The sequence below is a fragment of the Protopterus annectens genome, chromosome 3.part1 (assembly GCF_019279795.1).
Source record: "Protopterus annectens isolate FY-2018-M chromosome 3.part1, PAN1.0, whole genome shotgun sequence".
NCBI lineage: Eukaryota > Metazoa > Chordata > Ceratodontiformes > Protopteridae > Protopterus > Protopterus annectens.
Window position 1 is genome coordinate 1,423,980,875 of NC_056732.1, and position 18,190 is coordinate 1,423,999,064.

At 36.0% G+C, this 18,190-nt stretch overlaps 1 protein-coding gene across 1 annotated transcript in view; it reads left to right on the forward strand.

The window, feature by feature from the left end:
- The window catches only part of ZNF804B (zinc finger protein 804B), a 1,426,814-nt gene extending 1,409,639 nt beyond the window's left edge, over positions 1 to 17,175 (forward strand). The window contains exon 5 of the mRNA XM_044067501.1: positions 13,064 to 17,175. Coding sequence (XP_043923436.1) covers positions 13,064 to 16,688 — 3,625 coding nt within the window. The 3' untranslated portion in view covers positions 16,689 to 17,175. The remainder of the gene's footprint in view (positions 1 to 13,063) is intronic.
- Positions 17,176 to 18,190: the final 1,015 nt, after the last annotated feature.

Sequence of the window (18,190 nt, forward strand, 5' to 3'; positions counted from 1 at the left end):
TGTGTTGTGTTTTTATTGTATGTTGTATTTGTATTTGCATATATTTATGTGCATGATTTTAATGTACCTGTGTCTATCATTGAGAAATGGTCTTGTACCTGAAAGCTTTGTGTTTGATAAAGGTGTGTTTTTTACCTCAACTTTTTCGTTGTGCTTTGTAATCTGTGGTACATGGCCAGAGCATATGGATTTATCAAATACCTTAAGTAGGTAAGACACAGGTCATGAAAAACATCATAAGTGATGGTTAAAATTTTAAAAATAAACCTGGCAGCAACTGGAAGCCCATGCAGATGTTACAGGACAGGGCTTATATGCCTTGTATTAGAAAAGGGACCCAAAAGTCTAGCTGCAAATCTCTGTACCAAATGCAAGAGCATCATATGTCCACCTTTAAGTGCAATATAAAAAGATATTGCTGTTCTGTAAACAAAGTAGTTGTAGTATATGTACCACTGTTGCTATGTCTGTGCATAGAATGCAGTGCATTATAGTGACTATACTCTTTAAATGAAATTACAATAACTTGAGGAAGGATGAAACCTACTTTTTAGTTGTCAGTCTATTGTCATGTACAACACTAAAATTACAGGCGTGCACACAATCAGTGAATTTCTAATACAAAAATCCATACAAAAAGGTGATGAAGATGAGATGGAGCCCAGCAGCACACATCATTAAAGCTTCCTTCATCAATAGGTCAAACATCAGCCATCTGTGAGTCACCCATTCAATAATGAACCGCAGGCAATCTCCAGGGCAAAAAAATCAGGGAGATATTCCTCAGTAAACAAAAATTTAAAGCTGATTTTCACTAATACATGAATGATAACTGCTACAGCTCCCTGAAATGAACTCCTTAAGTAGCAACACACATATCGTGTAAAACACTCGAGCCAGTATGGAACCCTGTGGCCTTCCAACAGATGGGATTTGAAGAATTAACTGAAGTTGCTTGGCCAAAATAGTACAAAAGGTAAGAGGTAAACTGCTTCAGAACAGTGTCACCCAGTCCTTAGTGAAACTTCAGCTGCCTGTTCTAAATCTGGGGTAATCGAGCACTCAGATGAAGGAGAGTCAGTACTGTGCAGGTGTAGAAAGCCAGAGTTACACGAATTTAAAGCTTATGTAATAATGTAGGAATGGATCTATGGGTATGCAGCCTTCTCAATAAATCTACATATAAAAGGTTAGAGGCATAGCAGCAGTTTCACAGCATGTCTGTACTAGTCGATGATATCAGCTTTGCTGATAAGGAAAATCTTATAGCCATATAGCAAAGAGACATATGATATACATTAGAAAAATGGTTATCTTATGTGATTACAAGATGATAAATGAGAACTTAAAGGAAATAATGTATGATCTGTATGCAAGTTGTTTAGAGTGGGCAGTGCTGCAATGTCAGTGTAGTGCGGAAGAAAATTATTAACATTCTGATTGAAGAGGTCCAAAGCAGAAAGATCATTTGAGAAGATAAAGCAGGTAAGGATAGTTACTTCAGACCTGATGGTAATTACTTCAGAGTTTATACACTTTTCCTCTGGTGGGGATCAATGCAGAGTTTATACACTTTTACTAAAGTTTCTGTAGGCTCAGTCATTGAAAGGGGGCATGTAGGGATAAGAGTCTATGATGCATTGCATTAAATGAGATTTCTGCAGGTCCCAAGTTCATGAATCTTCATTCTGTTGGAGCCGTTTTTTGAATCAGAGATTAAATATGCAGCCAAGGCAATCCCTAAAAAAAAATTAACAATTTAATTCCAAAAGAGACATATTAGAGGCTTCTTTTTCATCAGATTTTATCCTTATTGAGACCATCCACAATCACAAATCAGTCTCTATAAGTCTGTGACATGTATACTTGTAAATGAAGTACTACAAGAATTTGACTGTAGAAGTAGTTTGTGCATATCTGAGTGAAGTCAAACAGCATGTTGGAATATTTTATAGTCATGATAGGTTTAGTTGCTGGCCTCTATTGGCATTCTGCAGTTGAAATGCTACCTCATTTTTGTAGTAAGACCATTTTGTTTTTCTGTTGGGCTGTTTAGACCTAGACCCATGAAAATGGTTGTAGTAGAACTGCTGATGCCTCATAGAGCAGCAGGGATTGTTAGTGCATGGAAACTGATTCTTCTCAACTGAGAATGTGAGCTAGAGTCTTAATCTTCAAATAGCCCTATCCTTCAGCCAGTCCCATCCTCTAGTTGACCCTGTGTTTCCCAATTAAATATTTACGTAATAGCCTTTTTCTGGATTTCTAGCAAACTGAAGATTAAAGCAGCTTGCAACTTAAAAAAAGCATAGTTTACCAAAGGGGCTAGAATAAACTGACTGACCCAAGTCATCCACCTTGGAAAGAAATCATCTATTACCTCTTTATAAAAATATTCCTAAAGCTATTTTTACTTTGTACTTTGCATAATTCCTCAGGTTCCAACTCGACATGACAATACCTTAAAAACATGACTGAGTACATAATTAATGAAGCCCCTCATTTATTCACAGTTGTGTTCATTCATTCTAAATTCATCATACATCTGCAGAATACATATCTAAATAAAACTAGCCATTCCTTTCCAACACATTCCAAGCAATAATCCAAACTGAAGCCACAATTCATAAATCACTACCCCCCCCTCCCTTAGTATCTCACCCCCAAGTCATGGCTCTGCAATCAAACTTCTCTTTTAACACATAGAAATGATCCCTGGTCCACCCATTTCCTTCAATAATCCAGCTATATCTAGCTAAAATAATTGCAACACAAGTCTTTGCATTCTGAGTACAGATAAAACAATTACAATACTGATTAGCTAAACAACTCATAGAAAAAAAAAAAAGCTAATGCAGAATCCTGGATTAAAGAATCCACCCTTATATTTAAAACTTCTTACTAGTACCTATGCAATGCCAGAAAAGGGGCAGGAGAAACATTTACCCCACGTAAACCTCCAGCATGTCAAGAGCCACTCACTCAAGTGACTCTGATCTTAAACTAATTAACTATCGCAGTAGCCTTTCAAAAATCTCATGCATTAAAACTACCAATTGTCTAACTTCTCTAGGTATATTCCTGACCCTCATATAACTTTTATTCATGAATGGAATTCACCCTCCAAAAAATAAGTCATTGCAATCAAGGTACTAGGGAATCTTAACATTAATCCATTTATATAAATCATGCAAATGAATTCTTAGGTGACGTAGATCTCATTCAAATGGGTCATGAGCCTCTCATATCAGTGTTTTAGCCTTGTATCCATTCCTTGCTTGTTTTTCTAATCATAAACATGCCTAGTAATGCTCCTGTATAAACATTTCTCTACCTTCATTTAATGACCAGGGTCCATTTACTTTTGTCATAAGTAACCTTATCCCATAGCAACAACTTTTTATTACAGTTATGCCTTAAATACAAAGAAATGTTATTCAAAGACTGAACTCTTATCCTTCTGTCTAAATGTGATAGCCAGCAGTCTGTTACAATCTCTCATACTCTTACATCACTCCATTACGTATATATTCCCTCAGTAACCAGTATTCAGAAATATAGCTAAAATAAATGGATGACAAGTTAATTAAAATCCCGGGTCTATATTAAAGTGTTGACAGCTCACAATGTTGACTCTGAAATGTTCGACACCAAAATGTCGAACTACTAAAATGGTGAACGGCCATATAACCGATTTCTTTCAATCAGAAAGAAATTGGTTGGCCGTTCTATGACACCTGCCCTTTCCCTGAGTGTAGTGCGGTCTCAGAGTTAGAATATTTAGTTGGGGGTGTGTGGGGCACAGCCCCTCACGGTAGGGGTTGTGGGGGGTGAAGCCCCCCACTTAAATATAGTTGTTTATGTGTGCCGTTGTTGTTTGGCCATATGGCTGGTCGGTATTTTTGTAGTTTGATATTTTGGTGTCAAACATTTCAGAGTCAACATTGTGAACTGTCAACATTTTAATATAGACCCAAAATCACAGCTAAAACTTTGAAACTAATCCTGGCCAAGTAGAATTTTATGTCAGACAGTGAAACATGTAATAGATATATACTCCTAAGAAATCTAGCTAAAATATGATGATAAAAAACATTGGAATTGACTCTTCTATCATAGCAACCAAACTCAGCAGGTATGGCAAGGGCACAGCACTAAAAGAAATATCAAAATGCAAAAAGGAAATGCCAGGATATCCATGATTATAGTAAGGAAAGAAACCATTAATCCTTGATAGAGTAAAGAGAGGGCCAAAAGATATAACCTGCAGTCTAAGATATAACCTGCAGTCTAACCTAAGTATCAAAACATAGCAGTTAAATCTAGGGCCAATCCCAAATGTACCTAACCTGTGGTATTGTGGTAAAAAAATTCCCACACTGTAGTATACAAAACACTAGAAAAAATAATAAAAAATAAATAGCTGGAAGTTTGCACAGTATAATAGAATTATATAACAAAAAGCAAAAAATGATTAATATATGCGCTGTACAGGGTTTCTAACAGAACCACAATACTGACATACATGAATCAATAACAAAACACTGTATGCCATATTGTTAAACAAAAAACTATTAAGCTCCAACAGTCCCAAAAACTGAAAAACAGTCACATAAACATAATGTACAATATTGTAATAAAATGTCCCAACGTTTGTAAGCAACAAGTAGGCAAAACACAAATATAAAATATAAAATAAAAATACTATGTGAATCAAATAAAATAAAATATTTTATTCGGTAAGCGCTTTCAAGACTTATTCATCAGACCATAAAAACAGAACAAAAGACAAACAACCATTTATATACTGTTCAGGTGGTGCCTAATAGATTGAACAGTTAACTTTTAAAGACATACTACTTTTGAAACACTACAATATTGCATAATAAATCTTATTCATTTATTTCTACAAGTATATGCATCTGTATGCAGAAATGCCTACTTATAAAATATCTTCACCTACTGAGGCTTTTGAATGGACTTATTATTTAAAACCTTAATTTTTCAGGCATTAAAACCAGCGTATAAAACGCAACAATTATACTTCTTGATTACTATTATTCTGCATAACGATGGTAGCATTCTATCAAAACATTTAAAACTGCAGAGCTATTACAAATATAAAAAGATGTTCTTCCAAGGAATTTTTCTGAGCAGGTTAATTATAAAATTTACAAATGATCTCCTGCCCTCATAACTACTATAATATGTTGGTACGAATTGCGCATGTACTATACCATTGTAAAATCGAACAACAATGAACTTCTCTCTAAGCATATATATCTAACTCTTATCATAAGTAAGTATTTATATGAAAATCATATATCAACTTATATATAAAATTGTTATTAAAAATTTTTTGAATACTATATAAATACATGCACAAAAAACATAACATATAGAACATTACATATCAAATACATATAAAAAATACAAGAAATATAGTTCTGCATTTCATAGAAAGAACTATCAGTATGTCCTTTTAAAGAATTTTGTGAAAGTCTGAAACTTATAAACTATAAATACTAATATAATTTGAGTTTAAATCAGGCTTTCAAATAAAATATTTAAAAAGTTAAATGATGTTAGGAACATCCGTATCTTTTAATATATCAAACCTGTATCATTTGATGATAGTCCACTCTCCAGCATAGTTTAAATAATGCTTCACTATGGACATAAAAATATATCAGTATAGTGTCCAAATCACTTATGACCCTGGGACATACTGCAACTATAAAAACCTTTTAAAAATCATAGTAAGCATTTCATGGCCTTGGAAGCAGTAATATTGTACTTAAAACGTATATCTTAACCTAATAATATAGGCAGATTTTATATACATTGAATAATGTGATAAGTTAATAACATGCAAATTAATAACAAATAAAGCTGAAGGGCTACTTTAAATTTCTCATTTTAATAAAAAAGGATAAAGATGTCTCTCTGATATCATTCCCTTACCAATTATTGGACTAATCATTACCCATATATTAAATATTAAATATATACTCATTAAACTAATCTATGCATCAGCTATTATTGCCAGGATTACGTTGTTTGATCCTCATATTGAAGTTAGGTGTTAAACTTGTTGCTAACTTCAAAAGGAAATTAATCTAATGATTCAACACTTCATGATGACACAAAGATAGGTTATATTCCAACATATTAAATAGGTCTATTTCTAAGGACGGTTTTAATAGAGACTTTCTCATTGAGGTCTTTACCTCTGTCTGCACGCATTCTAATAATCCAAAGCATTTCCTTGTTTTCCATTTTATTCCTTATGTTCCCCTCCTTTATAGTTGGTTTATTAATATCAATAACCATGAATTTAAAAATGTGTTCTATGCCATTTGGGTATATGTAATGTTCTATATGTTATGTTTTTTGTGCATGTATTTATATAGTATTCAAAAAAATTTTAATAACAATTTTATATATAATAAGTTGATATATGATTTTCATATAAATACTTACTTATGATAAGAGTTAGATATATATGCTTAGAGAGAAGTTCATTGTTGTTCGATTTTACAATGGTATAGTACATGCGCAATTCCTACCAACATATTATAGTAGTTATGAGGGCAGGAGATAATTTGTTCATTTTATAATTAACCTGCTCAAAAAAATTCCTTGGAAGAACATCTTTTTATATTTGTAATAGCTCTGCAGTTTTAAATGTTTTGATAGAATGCTACCATCGTTATGCAGAATGATAGTAATCAAGAAGTATAATTGTTGCGTTTTATACGCTGGTTTTAATGCCTGAAAAATTAAGGTTTTAAATAATAAGTCCATCCAAAAGCCTCAGTAGGTGAAGATATTTTATAAGCAGGCATTTCTGCATACAGATGCATATACTTGTAGAAATAAACGAATAAGATTTATTATGCAATATCGTAGTGTTTCAAAAGTGGTATGTCTTTAAGAGTTAACTGTTCAATCTATTAGGCACCACCTGATCAGTATATAAATGGTTGTTTGTCTTTTGTTCTGTTTTTATGGTCTGATGAAGAAGTCTTGAAAGCGCTTACCGAATAAAATATTTTATTTTATTTGATTCACATAGTATTTTTATTTTATATTTTATATCTGTGTTTTGCCTACTTGTTGCTTACAAACGTTGGGACATTTTGTTACAATATATACTTTTTAAAGCACGGAGGCATTAACTCTGTCGGGCGTGATAATATTTATTATAATGTACAATATGTATAGTCACTCAGCTTCTGTAAAATAATGGCATCCAAAGCCTAAATTCCTGCTGAGAGTAATGCTGTACATTGCATTAGACAGGTGTCATTCAACAGGTCAGAGTAATCCAACAACACTTATGGGGGATCTTCTGGTTGGATGTTTCCCATGTGGGCACTGTACTCATTGTATATGGATGGATAAGACTAAAGAATTCTCTATCAGGAAGTTCTTTGCCAATTGCTCTAATGAATGGTTGGTTTACCTGGCTACCTGCTCGTGTTCTGCGTTTTATGTAGGACAGACTTCAAGACCTGTGAAACCTTGTATCAGTGAAAACATGAGTGATATTAAAAAATTAAAAGGCATCTAGTGCTCTTTACAAGCATGTTTTGAATCACCCTACAGCCAATTTTAGATTTTCTATTATAGATAGAGTCACTGGTAAGAAAAGTAACAAAGCTGGTTGGCACAATATATTAAACATGAAAGAAAAGAAGTGGATCATTAAATTGGGGGGATTATTCCCCCCTGGGCTTAATGAGCAATTGTGACCAATCACCTTGACTTACCAATTAACTGTTGTTTATATAACATGTGGCTATTTGTGGAAGTTTTTGTTACACTGAGGAAGGCTTGATAATTTTTGCCAAAACTGATCTGTTTATGTCACAATAAAATCTGTTTTGTGTATACCACTTTGGGCTGGCATTTCCTTCTTGCATATTGACTCTTCTATCCCAATCAAATAATTTCTGAAATGGAGTAAACTCTCTTACTAGTAAGATCTCCAGATGCAGTTGTGGCAAAACTGATTACCTCTAAACAACCAGTGTTACCTAATCTGTTACGTTATTTCTCAATCATTTTGCAACAGTCACATCAAAAATATTCTTCAGTCTAGTAATCTATCTCTTAACTCATTCTACACTGGTAACTTACACCCTTTTGACTTTCATGTAATCAGATATAATGAGAAAGAAATCCTGCTCAAAAATTATATTTCTGTTACTTATAAAGATCTGTAAGTACCTCTTTATCCCCCATTCCGCATGCATTTAATCAGTCTATTTGCAATAAATGTCCCTAATTTCTGGAAAATAGCCATTACTACACCAATCGCCAAAGTCCTTATTCCCAACTTTACAACTAATTTCAATCCCATTTTGACTTCTCACTCTATCTAAAGTGTTAGAAAAGCTCTTCCAATCCCATGTAACCTCTTATTTGAATACCCTGGAAGTCGTATCCAGCATCAACTATCCTTTGTTTGTTAACAACACATTAACTGCTCTCTGGACCTTCAGTGCTGATATTCTTAAATATGCCCTGCCTTTATTAATACTGCTTTCTGAACCTTCAGTGATAATATTCTTAAATATGCCTTACCATTATTAATACATCACACTAGCACCAAAAACACAAAAACTGCGGCTATTGGAAAACAAAATCTCATTTCGTACTCATAGCTGACACGCTTACCCTCTACTGTGATCTGCTAAAAAGATTTCAGTGACAATCGGTTACTTGAAAAATTCCTGTAGTATTCAGCAATCAATTGTTCAAAATAATCATGCTGGGTCAATGTCACCCACTAAAATCAAACTTACAAATAAGAGAACTATTATTTCTTTTTAGAGAAAGGTACAATGATGGCATTACTTTGGTTAGGCCACATTTTGGTAATATCACCAGGAAAGGGCCTCATTAAACTCAGGTTAGCAAAATGGAATCAGCTAACCAGAGCAATATATTCTAAAATAGCACTGGATAACTTCAAGGCTAAACTGGAGGAACATCTACTAGAAGAACCTGCCTAGATACATAGCTCCAGACTTCCGGACTTACTGTAACTTGAATATTTCAAGTCCTGCATATAGCAAGCACTCTTCTAAGAGAAATCCACCATGTAAATACTGCAAATATTGTACATAGGTTCATAGGTTCATAGGTAGGTACTAGGCTATCTGCCCAAGGGCATTTATAAGCCTAGCCAGAGTGTGTCGGCTTTCGCCACCCCATTGATTAATTAACTGATCCTCTGTCAAGCAGAGCCAATGAAGTGATCCCAGGGTGTATTTTCTGTTACCAATCCACTCGTCAAGGTTTCTCTTGAAGAGTGTTAGTGCCTGATGTAATTTGGAATTTTGTTCCAAACTATGGGGAGTCTCTGTGACAGGAATCTATCCCTCCAGCATGTTCTATTTATTGTTGTGGCGAGGTTTAGCTCACTAGAGCGCATGACTCACAGTGACTTAGATTTCTTTAGATGGAGCATGTCCATCAATTCTGAGTTGGACATGGCTTTGTAAGTCAGGCAGAAATCACCTCTGACTAAGCGATATGCCACTGAGTACAGCCGGAGTTTTTTCAGTCAGGCTGCATAGGACATATGTTTGAGACCAGTAATCCTCTTGGTGAAGTACTTTTGTGGTCTTTCCAGCTGTAGGAAGTGTCTTGTGAGGTACATCCCAAATGGGGCATTTTACTCTATGATGGATTTAATGAGTGACGAGTAGAGGGGCACTATAACCTCTTTATTTCTAGATGTGAACCCTTTATTAATTAGATGGGCCACATAGCAGGATTTCTTAACTACTTTGGCAATATGATTGTCAAAGGAGAGATTACTATCTACCTGAGCCCCAGATCTCTTATTACCTCTTCTGTATTAAGGGGGCTGGCACCTATGTGGTAATTCATGGGTGTTTTGTTTTTCCCAAATGGGATGACTATGCATTTTTTGGCATTTAGCTTGAGGCCATGACTTTGACACCAGGTGTCCATCTCAGTAAGGCCCTTTTGGAGGATGTTCGTGTCAGCTGGAGAGTCAATTATGGCTCCCAGTTTGCAGTCATCAGCGAACTTGGTTAGCCATAGTCTTCCTGTGTTTGGCTGTACTTCTGAGAGGTACATGCTGAACAGTAGGGGTCCCAGGACCGAGCCTTGCAGGACACTACTTGTGACTGGTTTAGCGTCGGACCTGGAGTCCGCTATTCTTACCATGTGAGTTCTGTCTGTAAGCCAGTTGGCAACCCATCTCGTGACATAGAGGTTTATGTTCAGGCTGGTGAGTTTTTCTGTAATACTCGAGGTGGGAAATGGTGTCAAAAGCATTGGCGAGGTCAAAGTAGGCTGTGTGAACCACCTTTCCATCGTCTATGGCCTTGGTGACTGTCTCGAAGAAATCAACCAGGTTTAGTAGGCATGATCTGCCCTTAACAAAGCCGAACTGGGTCGGATCAAGTGTATGGAGGTTCCCATCGTCTTTGTTAATGAGTTCCATGATGATGCGCTCCATAGCCTTGCAGACCAAGCTAGTCAGGCTTATGGGGCAATAGTTACCAGGGTCAGTTGTGGCCCCTCCTTTGTGGAGAGGAATAACCATTGCTGTGCACCATTCTATGGGCATGTAGCCTGTGGAGAGGCTGAGGTTGAACAGTGTGTTTAGGTGGGGGGTTAGTTCATTCTGTAGTTCATGCAAGACACAGCCTGGGACACCATCTGGTCCCATTGACGCTGTGTTTTTGGCTTTTGAAAGAGCTGTTTTCACCTGTGAGTCTGTGATTTTTGGGACATATTTCCACATTACTTGTGATATTGTGAATATTGTTGTTTCTTGCTACTCTTATGAGTATTTACATTAATTTACATTTTTGTTATTGTATTCCATAGATATACATATATATATATATATATATATATATATATATATATATATATATATGTATATGTATGTATATATATGGGTCCCCTTCAGTTGATCGAACGTTGACAAGTTCAAACCACATTGATTGGACTGAATGGAGATCTCCTTACGGAGCAGAAAGGGAAGATTTCCCATTTCCGCAATGTAGTGCGATCTCATAGTTGGTATATTTAAGTAAGGGGGGTATGGGGGGAGCAGGGGGTCTACGCCCCCCTGCTATAGACATTTAGTTTTGTGTTTTTTTGTTTTATGTGTTTTTATTTCAGTGTTTGAATTTTTACGAGTTTGAACATATGGTCTCGGCCATATGTGGTTCGAACTTGTAAATGTTCGATCCAGAGATATATATATATATATATATATATATATATATATATATATATATATATATATATATATGGGTACCTATTACTTCACCGACAAGTCAAAACAGCGACACTCACATGTTCGACTCCACATCATCGACACTTCATAACATCGACGTTTCAGGTAAGCGATCTTCCCCCTCCACAGGATCCATGGTAGCACTCGTTTCTGTCTTTTAACGCGTAAGGTTTATGTCATTCTTCAAAATGTACCCTGACAGCGTTGTCCTTACCTTCTTAATAATGAAACGAGTGCTACCATGGGTCCTGTGAGGGGGAAGATCGCTTACCTGAAACATCGATGTTATGAAGTGTCGATGATGTGGAGTCGAACATGTGAGTGTCGCTGTTTTGACTTGTCGGTGAAGTAATAGGTACCCATATATATATACATATATATATATATATATATATATATATATATATATATATATATCTATATATACTTTGAAATCCCGATGCCCATATAGGATCATAGGATCATAGGAGTTTACTAGGTTATTGGCCCTGAGGCCCTTATAAGCTTAGCCAGTAGTTTAGCCCATATTTAGACAAGTCAGCACCCAAATAACCAACGTTTATTTATGCGAGACAAAAATAGTGAAAGATGAAATACCCAAGTGGCAAAATTTTTCCAAAGTAAATAAGAACTTGCCCAAACATAAATGAAATACACACCAAGGTAAGTAAAACCCACCTAGGTGGGGGGCTATAGCCCCCACACACCCCAACTATATATACAAACTACAGGATCTCACTACAGTGGAGAAAAGGGCATGTTTGGCAAGTGTTTTGTGACCCTGGGAACATTTTCACGTCCGCATATTTTATCTTTCCCTATTTTTGCCTTGTGTAAATTAATGTCAGTTATATGGAAGTCAGGATTTTTAAAGAAGACGCACACATTTATATAAACTACGGGATCTCACTACAGTGGAGAAAACGACATATTTGGCAAGTGTTTTGTGACCCTGGGAACATTTTCACGTCCGCATATTTTATCTTTCCCTATTTTTGCATTGTGTAAATTAATGTCAGTTATATGGAAGTCAGGATTTTTAAAGTAGACGCACACATTTATATATATATATATATATATATATATATATATATATATATATATATATATATATGTTAACATTTATTAATATTTTTATAGGCTGGTTTGTGGCAGAAACATTGACCAGACCACTTTGCAGTTATAAAATTTCAAACAAAAGAAAGTAAATTCTGAACTAATTAGGTGATTGCCAAACTATACTCCTTTGACCTTAGCTTCTCAGTGCTGGGACCAAACTTTGAAACTTACTTACTAAACCGTATGAATCATAGCTTTCCAACAATACGAAGCTATACCATACCAATCATAGCTTCCTTGTGCCAGGATATAAATTGTAGAAATCACTTACTGCACTGAACTGAAAATGGCTTCTCAGTACTGGGACCAAACTATTGAAATGAGCTGCTGTAGCACTCAAAAACTTAGACTCATGTTCTTTTGGGCCAAAGTTAAACAAACTCTTTCTTAGACAGCCCAAGGCAAGTGTTATAACAATACATAAGCTTTAATTAACATGAGTCAGCGTTTTTTTTTTGTTCTTTGTTTGTTTAAAGGAATGTGGCTAGATGCACATCTCAAACATGTTTATGCACTCGTGTTTAAACCATCATTAATATAAACTGAAAACTTAGAAATTATTTGATGCAAGAAATCTCATCTGTGTTTTTGTGGATGACTGGCATGATTGTTTATTGTAACTGATTGATATCACCTTTCTTATTTCAGCATCCCCAGAAGAGGACCACTGTTCAGCCCTACTAAATTGCCAGTTGAAAGCTATAAAGAAGATGACAAGGCTCTTGAAAACACTGAAAGCAATTGGCATGCCAACAACAGCAACACATTTAATGCAGAAGAAAAATTACAAGCAAAACATGAAGAAGCAAATGTGCCATTTTCACAAAATGAAGGGCAGACAACATGTGACAATTGTATCACAGCTAGAATTCCACTCTCTCATGCTTCCTCTAATATCAGCAGCAACAGACGAAGGGTTGGAGTGTCATTTTGCATTTCTAAAAAAGCTCAGGTTAAGTTAGAATCATCTGCATCTGTATTCAGTGATAACAATGAGGAGACAACTGAGAATCAGAAGTCTTATGGTCATAAAGGGAAAATAGTAGCAGAAAATTTAAGAGCATTTACATCTTCGAGTGAATACAGCACAGTACATGTTATGGAAAGCCAAAGGTCACTGTCAGGTCAGACAGAAAACATTCCACCATGTGCTAAAATTAAGCAACTGAACAGAACGAAGGATGTCTGTGAAACTGAGAAAGGGATGTCTGATATTCCCCAATGCTTTAGCTGTAAAGATACATCAGATTTCCCTGTTACAGTTCTTAATGATATTAATGACCCTGCAGTTAAAAGAATAAAGCTTAATAACAGCAATACATTATCAGAAATATCATCTAATCCATTCCAGTCTGCTGCTTCTACAACTGAGGATAATGTAGACAAAACTAAAGTAACCCAGTCAGCTGTAGAACTGTTTCCATCACATGAAGTAGAAAAATATGAGCAAACACAGGATGAAGATTGTCTTAGCTTCACCACAGCAGAAAACTCTTCTGACAGTCCAGTAACTGTAAGTAGCTATTCTGATGACATGAGAGCAGAAGCCCCTGATGTGAATCCTCTACCTAAGCCTGGACCTTTCCTTCATGTAAGGAGCAAAGACAATACAAACACTCTTCAGTGGCCTTCCGAATTGTTACTGTTTACTAAAACTAAGCCACATCTTTCATACAGTTGCAATCCACTATATTTTGATTTTAAGCTTTCAAAGAATAAGGCTAGACAGGTTACAGTTCACCAGGAATGTGACGACATTCAGAAAAATAATGACAGTTCCAAAAAAAAGGAATGTTCCAGTCCAACTTCAGATGGGTCCTTATCAAATAAAAGTGAAAGTCCTTTATCCAAGCCAAAGATGAAAAAAGACCAGACAGATTCAGATCCAGAACAACAGGAATCAGATAACACAAATGATGCTGGAAGCAGTGAAAAACTACCCAAAGATAATAACCTAAAACAAAAAGAAAATATGGATAGAGAACATCAGAATCATGGAATATCCCCAAGCAGCAAAATCCATCAAAAAAGTATATTATTGCAAAAACGTAAACGATCTTTACATGAGCCGAACAGTAAGGGCATTGAAAATGTAAGTCTAAATTCCCAGCACAGTGCTAATCACTCACAATCCAAAGACCTAGACAATAGCATTTCTACCTACCATTGCATTAAGAAGTGGAATGAAAAACAGGACAGCCTGAATATTAAGAGCGGCAATAAAAACAATCTCCCAAATTTCTCTCACAACAGTTTTGATGAAACAGACTGTTGTACAGATATTACGTGCAGGACAAAGGTAAATGGCAGTGACTCTGAGAATGAGTTGGAAAGTGAAGCAGAATCTTCCAGTTCTTTAAGATGCTGCTCTGAAAGTTCTTTTCACGCATCATCTTTTAAAGCATATACTGCGTGTTGCAATCGTTCGAATCACAGCAATGAAAGTATGTACTGCAAATCATTTGTTGACAAATCACATGATTACACCAGTGTCGGTGACATATATTATAGCTGTAAAAGTCAAGGGCCACCATTTAATGAACTAAGAGACCAGCAGAAGCATAAAAGGTATGTTGCTATATCATCTTCAGATGAAACTGACTGCACTCCACAGCTGATCAACCAAAGTAAATGTAAATGCATCAAGAAAAATACATCATCAGCTAGCATGCAGTGTAAAACTATAAAATGCTGCAGTAGATACAGTATGCATAAATGCAAGAAGTTAAGGAACAGAATTAAACACAAACATTCACGTAAAGTTCCTCATTCCTGTAGCAGATATATCCTTGGGAAATCCCTGTCAAATCACACAAGTAGTAGCATTAACAATGAATGTGAATCAATCTGCAAAAAAACTGACTACTGTGTAGAGTCTGATAAAGACAGCAATTATGTTGATCTACAAAGTGACTCAGAAAAAGGTTGTGGAAATAAACATCAGGGTAGCCCATATGTTATTCCATATTTTAGTTCATATAATAAAGCATCACAAGGAAGGGAGATTACAAACTTGGCACATGACAAGAAAAATAAATTAACAGCAAAACATCTTTTGGAAAAAATACAGTCCAAAAAGTCACTGGAGCTGCCCATTATAAGTACATTTATGGAGTCAGACAGTTTAAAACTGGATGTAAAAGAGCTTTCTTCAAAATGTTGTGATACAAGGCATTTTACTTCAACTGGCAATATAGTAGCATTCCCTTTGACAGGAAACCTGCCATCTGCACAAAAGGGAAACAAAAAACCAGAAGATGCCATCACAATGGAAAGAGCAGATAATAGTATTAAGAGTGAAGAACATAAAATGAATGACTTTTCACTTAATGACATTAAACACGACAGTGTTATAAACGTGGGTGAGATTAATAAAGGAAGAGAATGCAGCTTACCCTGGACAGATTTACAAACGCTTGTAGGAGGGCAGCCTTATCCTTTAGACAATGAAATGCAAACGCCTATAGAGAAACATTCCTCTGACAGTGCAGACTTTTCAGGTGATTTGTTACCTGATAAATGTGATATTACTCTTAACTCACAAAACTCCAAAGAACAGCAGATAGAACATGAAGATTACAATACTGGTAAGAAACATCATTTGATTGATAGCACACTGGATCCTTACACAGGGTATACTATGCAGACTGATGGTGGAAAAGAAGAGGAGAAGAAAAAACAGAGAACTAAATCCATCTCTCCTACTCTTGCCGAGCAACCATTGACTTTTACACCTGATGAAATAGACAAATACCAGTGGTTACAGTTTCAAGCTCAGCAACATGTACAGCAGCAACTCTTAGCAAAAAATATCAAGGTGTTTCCTTCTGCAGGAGCAGCCAATTTGTCTCCACCATTAGCAGCTCAGCCATTTGCCTTTCAGCAGCATGCTTCTGTTACTGCCTTTCAGCATGCACTTTTACAGCATTATGCCATTTCAGCTGCCCTCCATCATAATGCTAACCAGAATCACATGGCTCATATTCACCCTATTCCACAATCTCCTCTAACGTCAGTTACTTTCTCTCCAGTGCCTCATGCGATTTTCCCAGCCCATGCCGCCTCTCTTTTGATGGGTCAGCCTCTTCACTTCATTTCTGCCACAGCTATGCATCCTGCCCATTTAGCATTTCATTCTATTCCTAGTGCAGCACTTTTTCATGCTTTGTTTATGACTCACCCAAATGCATCACCTACCCTCCATTTGCATCCTCTTCTGCATCCACTTTTTACAGCACAAGGCATGAGACATCCTTCTGGACCCAGTACATAATCTAAATTAAGGATAAAGTCATTATCTGTTTCACAGCTTAAAATGGCTGCATGTTGCCCCTGACTTTCACATTGAGATATACACTAAACTTTTTGCCTCTGTGGTGCCGTTCCTGACTAAGACTGAAATGGAAGCATTAACTCTCTAGGCTGTGGAACTGTCCGCTGGCTAACCAGTCATACAACCTGACCTCTGTGTTATGACTGATCAGTTTCTGTTTTGTTTACTGCCTTCTAAGAAGTTCACAATGCAATATACTGAACTCACTTAAGTTCCTCCATGAATTCTGTGACATCTGGCTTTTCTAGTAAGCCTGAATGACAACAATGACCATTATAGTTATTTTTAATAAACAATTTGGAACATTTTTTCAGGTTTAGATATTATTTTTAGGTTTCTCGTATAACATTTCTAGATTATGAGATTATGTTTCCTATTATTATCTTGTATTTCATAGATCTAATAAATACATGCATTTTATACCACTTACCATGTTTTATTTCTTGGCTAATGTAACTGTTCAACAAGTGAGTTAGAGGGTCTGTAGATGAATTTTGTTTTGTGTCTTTCAGCTTTTCCCGGTTAGGGTCGCCACAGCGGGACTCCGGTCCACTAATGATTGGTAGTAGATTTTTACGTACCGGGTTACCAGCCCTGATGCACAACCTTCAACGAAGGCACGCCCCATTCATGCATGCCTCCACACAGAAGTCGCTCTAGCTGAGAATCGAACAGGACAACGTCTTGCTATGAGGCGACAACGCTACCGCAGCACCACCACCCCAGTACAAAAGGAATTTAATTTGGGAGTTTTATAAGTGGCTAGAATTACATTTTATTTATCTGAATGAAACACATTAGTTGGAAATCTCAGATCTTTATTCTGTTTAAATGTCTTGCTCACTGCATCAAAATATGCAAGCAAAGGTCAGTGGGATTAAATCAATCTGTAACCAAACTTTCATTATGAGATTAATACATTACTCCCTGTTTTAGTATTTGACTCCACATGTGTTATTTAAAATACGATTAGAAGATAGTAGAGATTACCACTAACAATAATTAAATAAAATAGTTAAAAATGTTCACATTCTGTTTAAAAGAAACTGGTTTGCTAATGTGTGGGAGGTTGGCATAATGGTTAAGGTGTTTACCTTACAAACATAAGGTGTAGGGTTTGAGTCTCACATAGGGTAATTAGCTAGGCAGAAAATTACCCACAAGGGCAGTTAGCCTAGTACTAATCTATGAATCTAACAATATACCTGATGTGCAAAGTGCAGAAGCATTGCATTTCTCCATTAACTTTCTTGGATTTGGGTTTGAAAGGCTATGCTACAAGCATTTGTTAGCCTGTTTCATTTTGTTCCAGAAGAACTCATCATTGCCATGGTATTGATAGGATATTATTTCTTAAATCTATGCTTCTAATTATCTGTCCTGCACATGTTTCGGCCTACATAGGTCATAGTGTGAAAAGACAATGATCTATCTGTACTGTA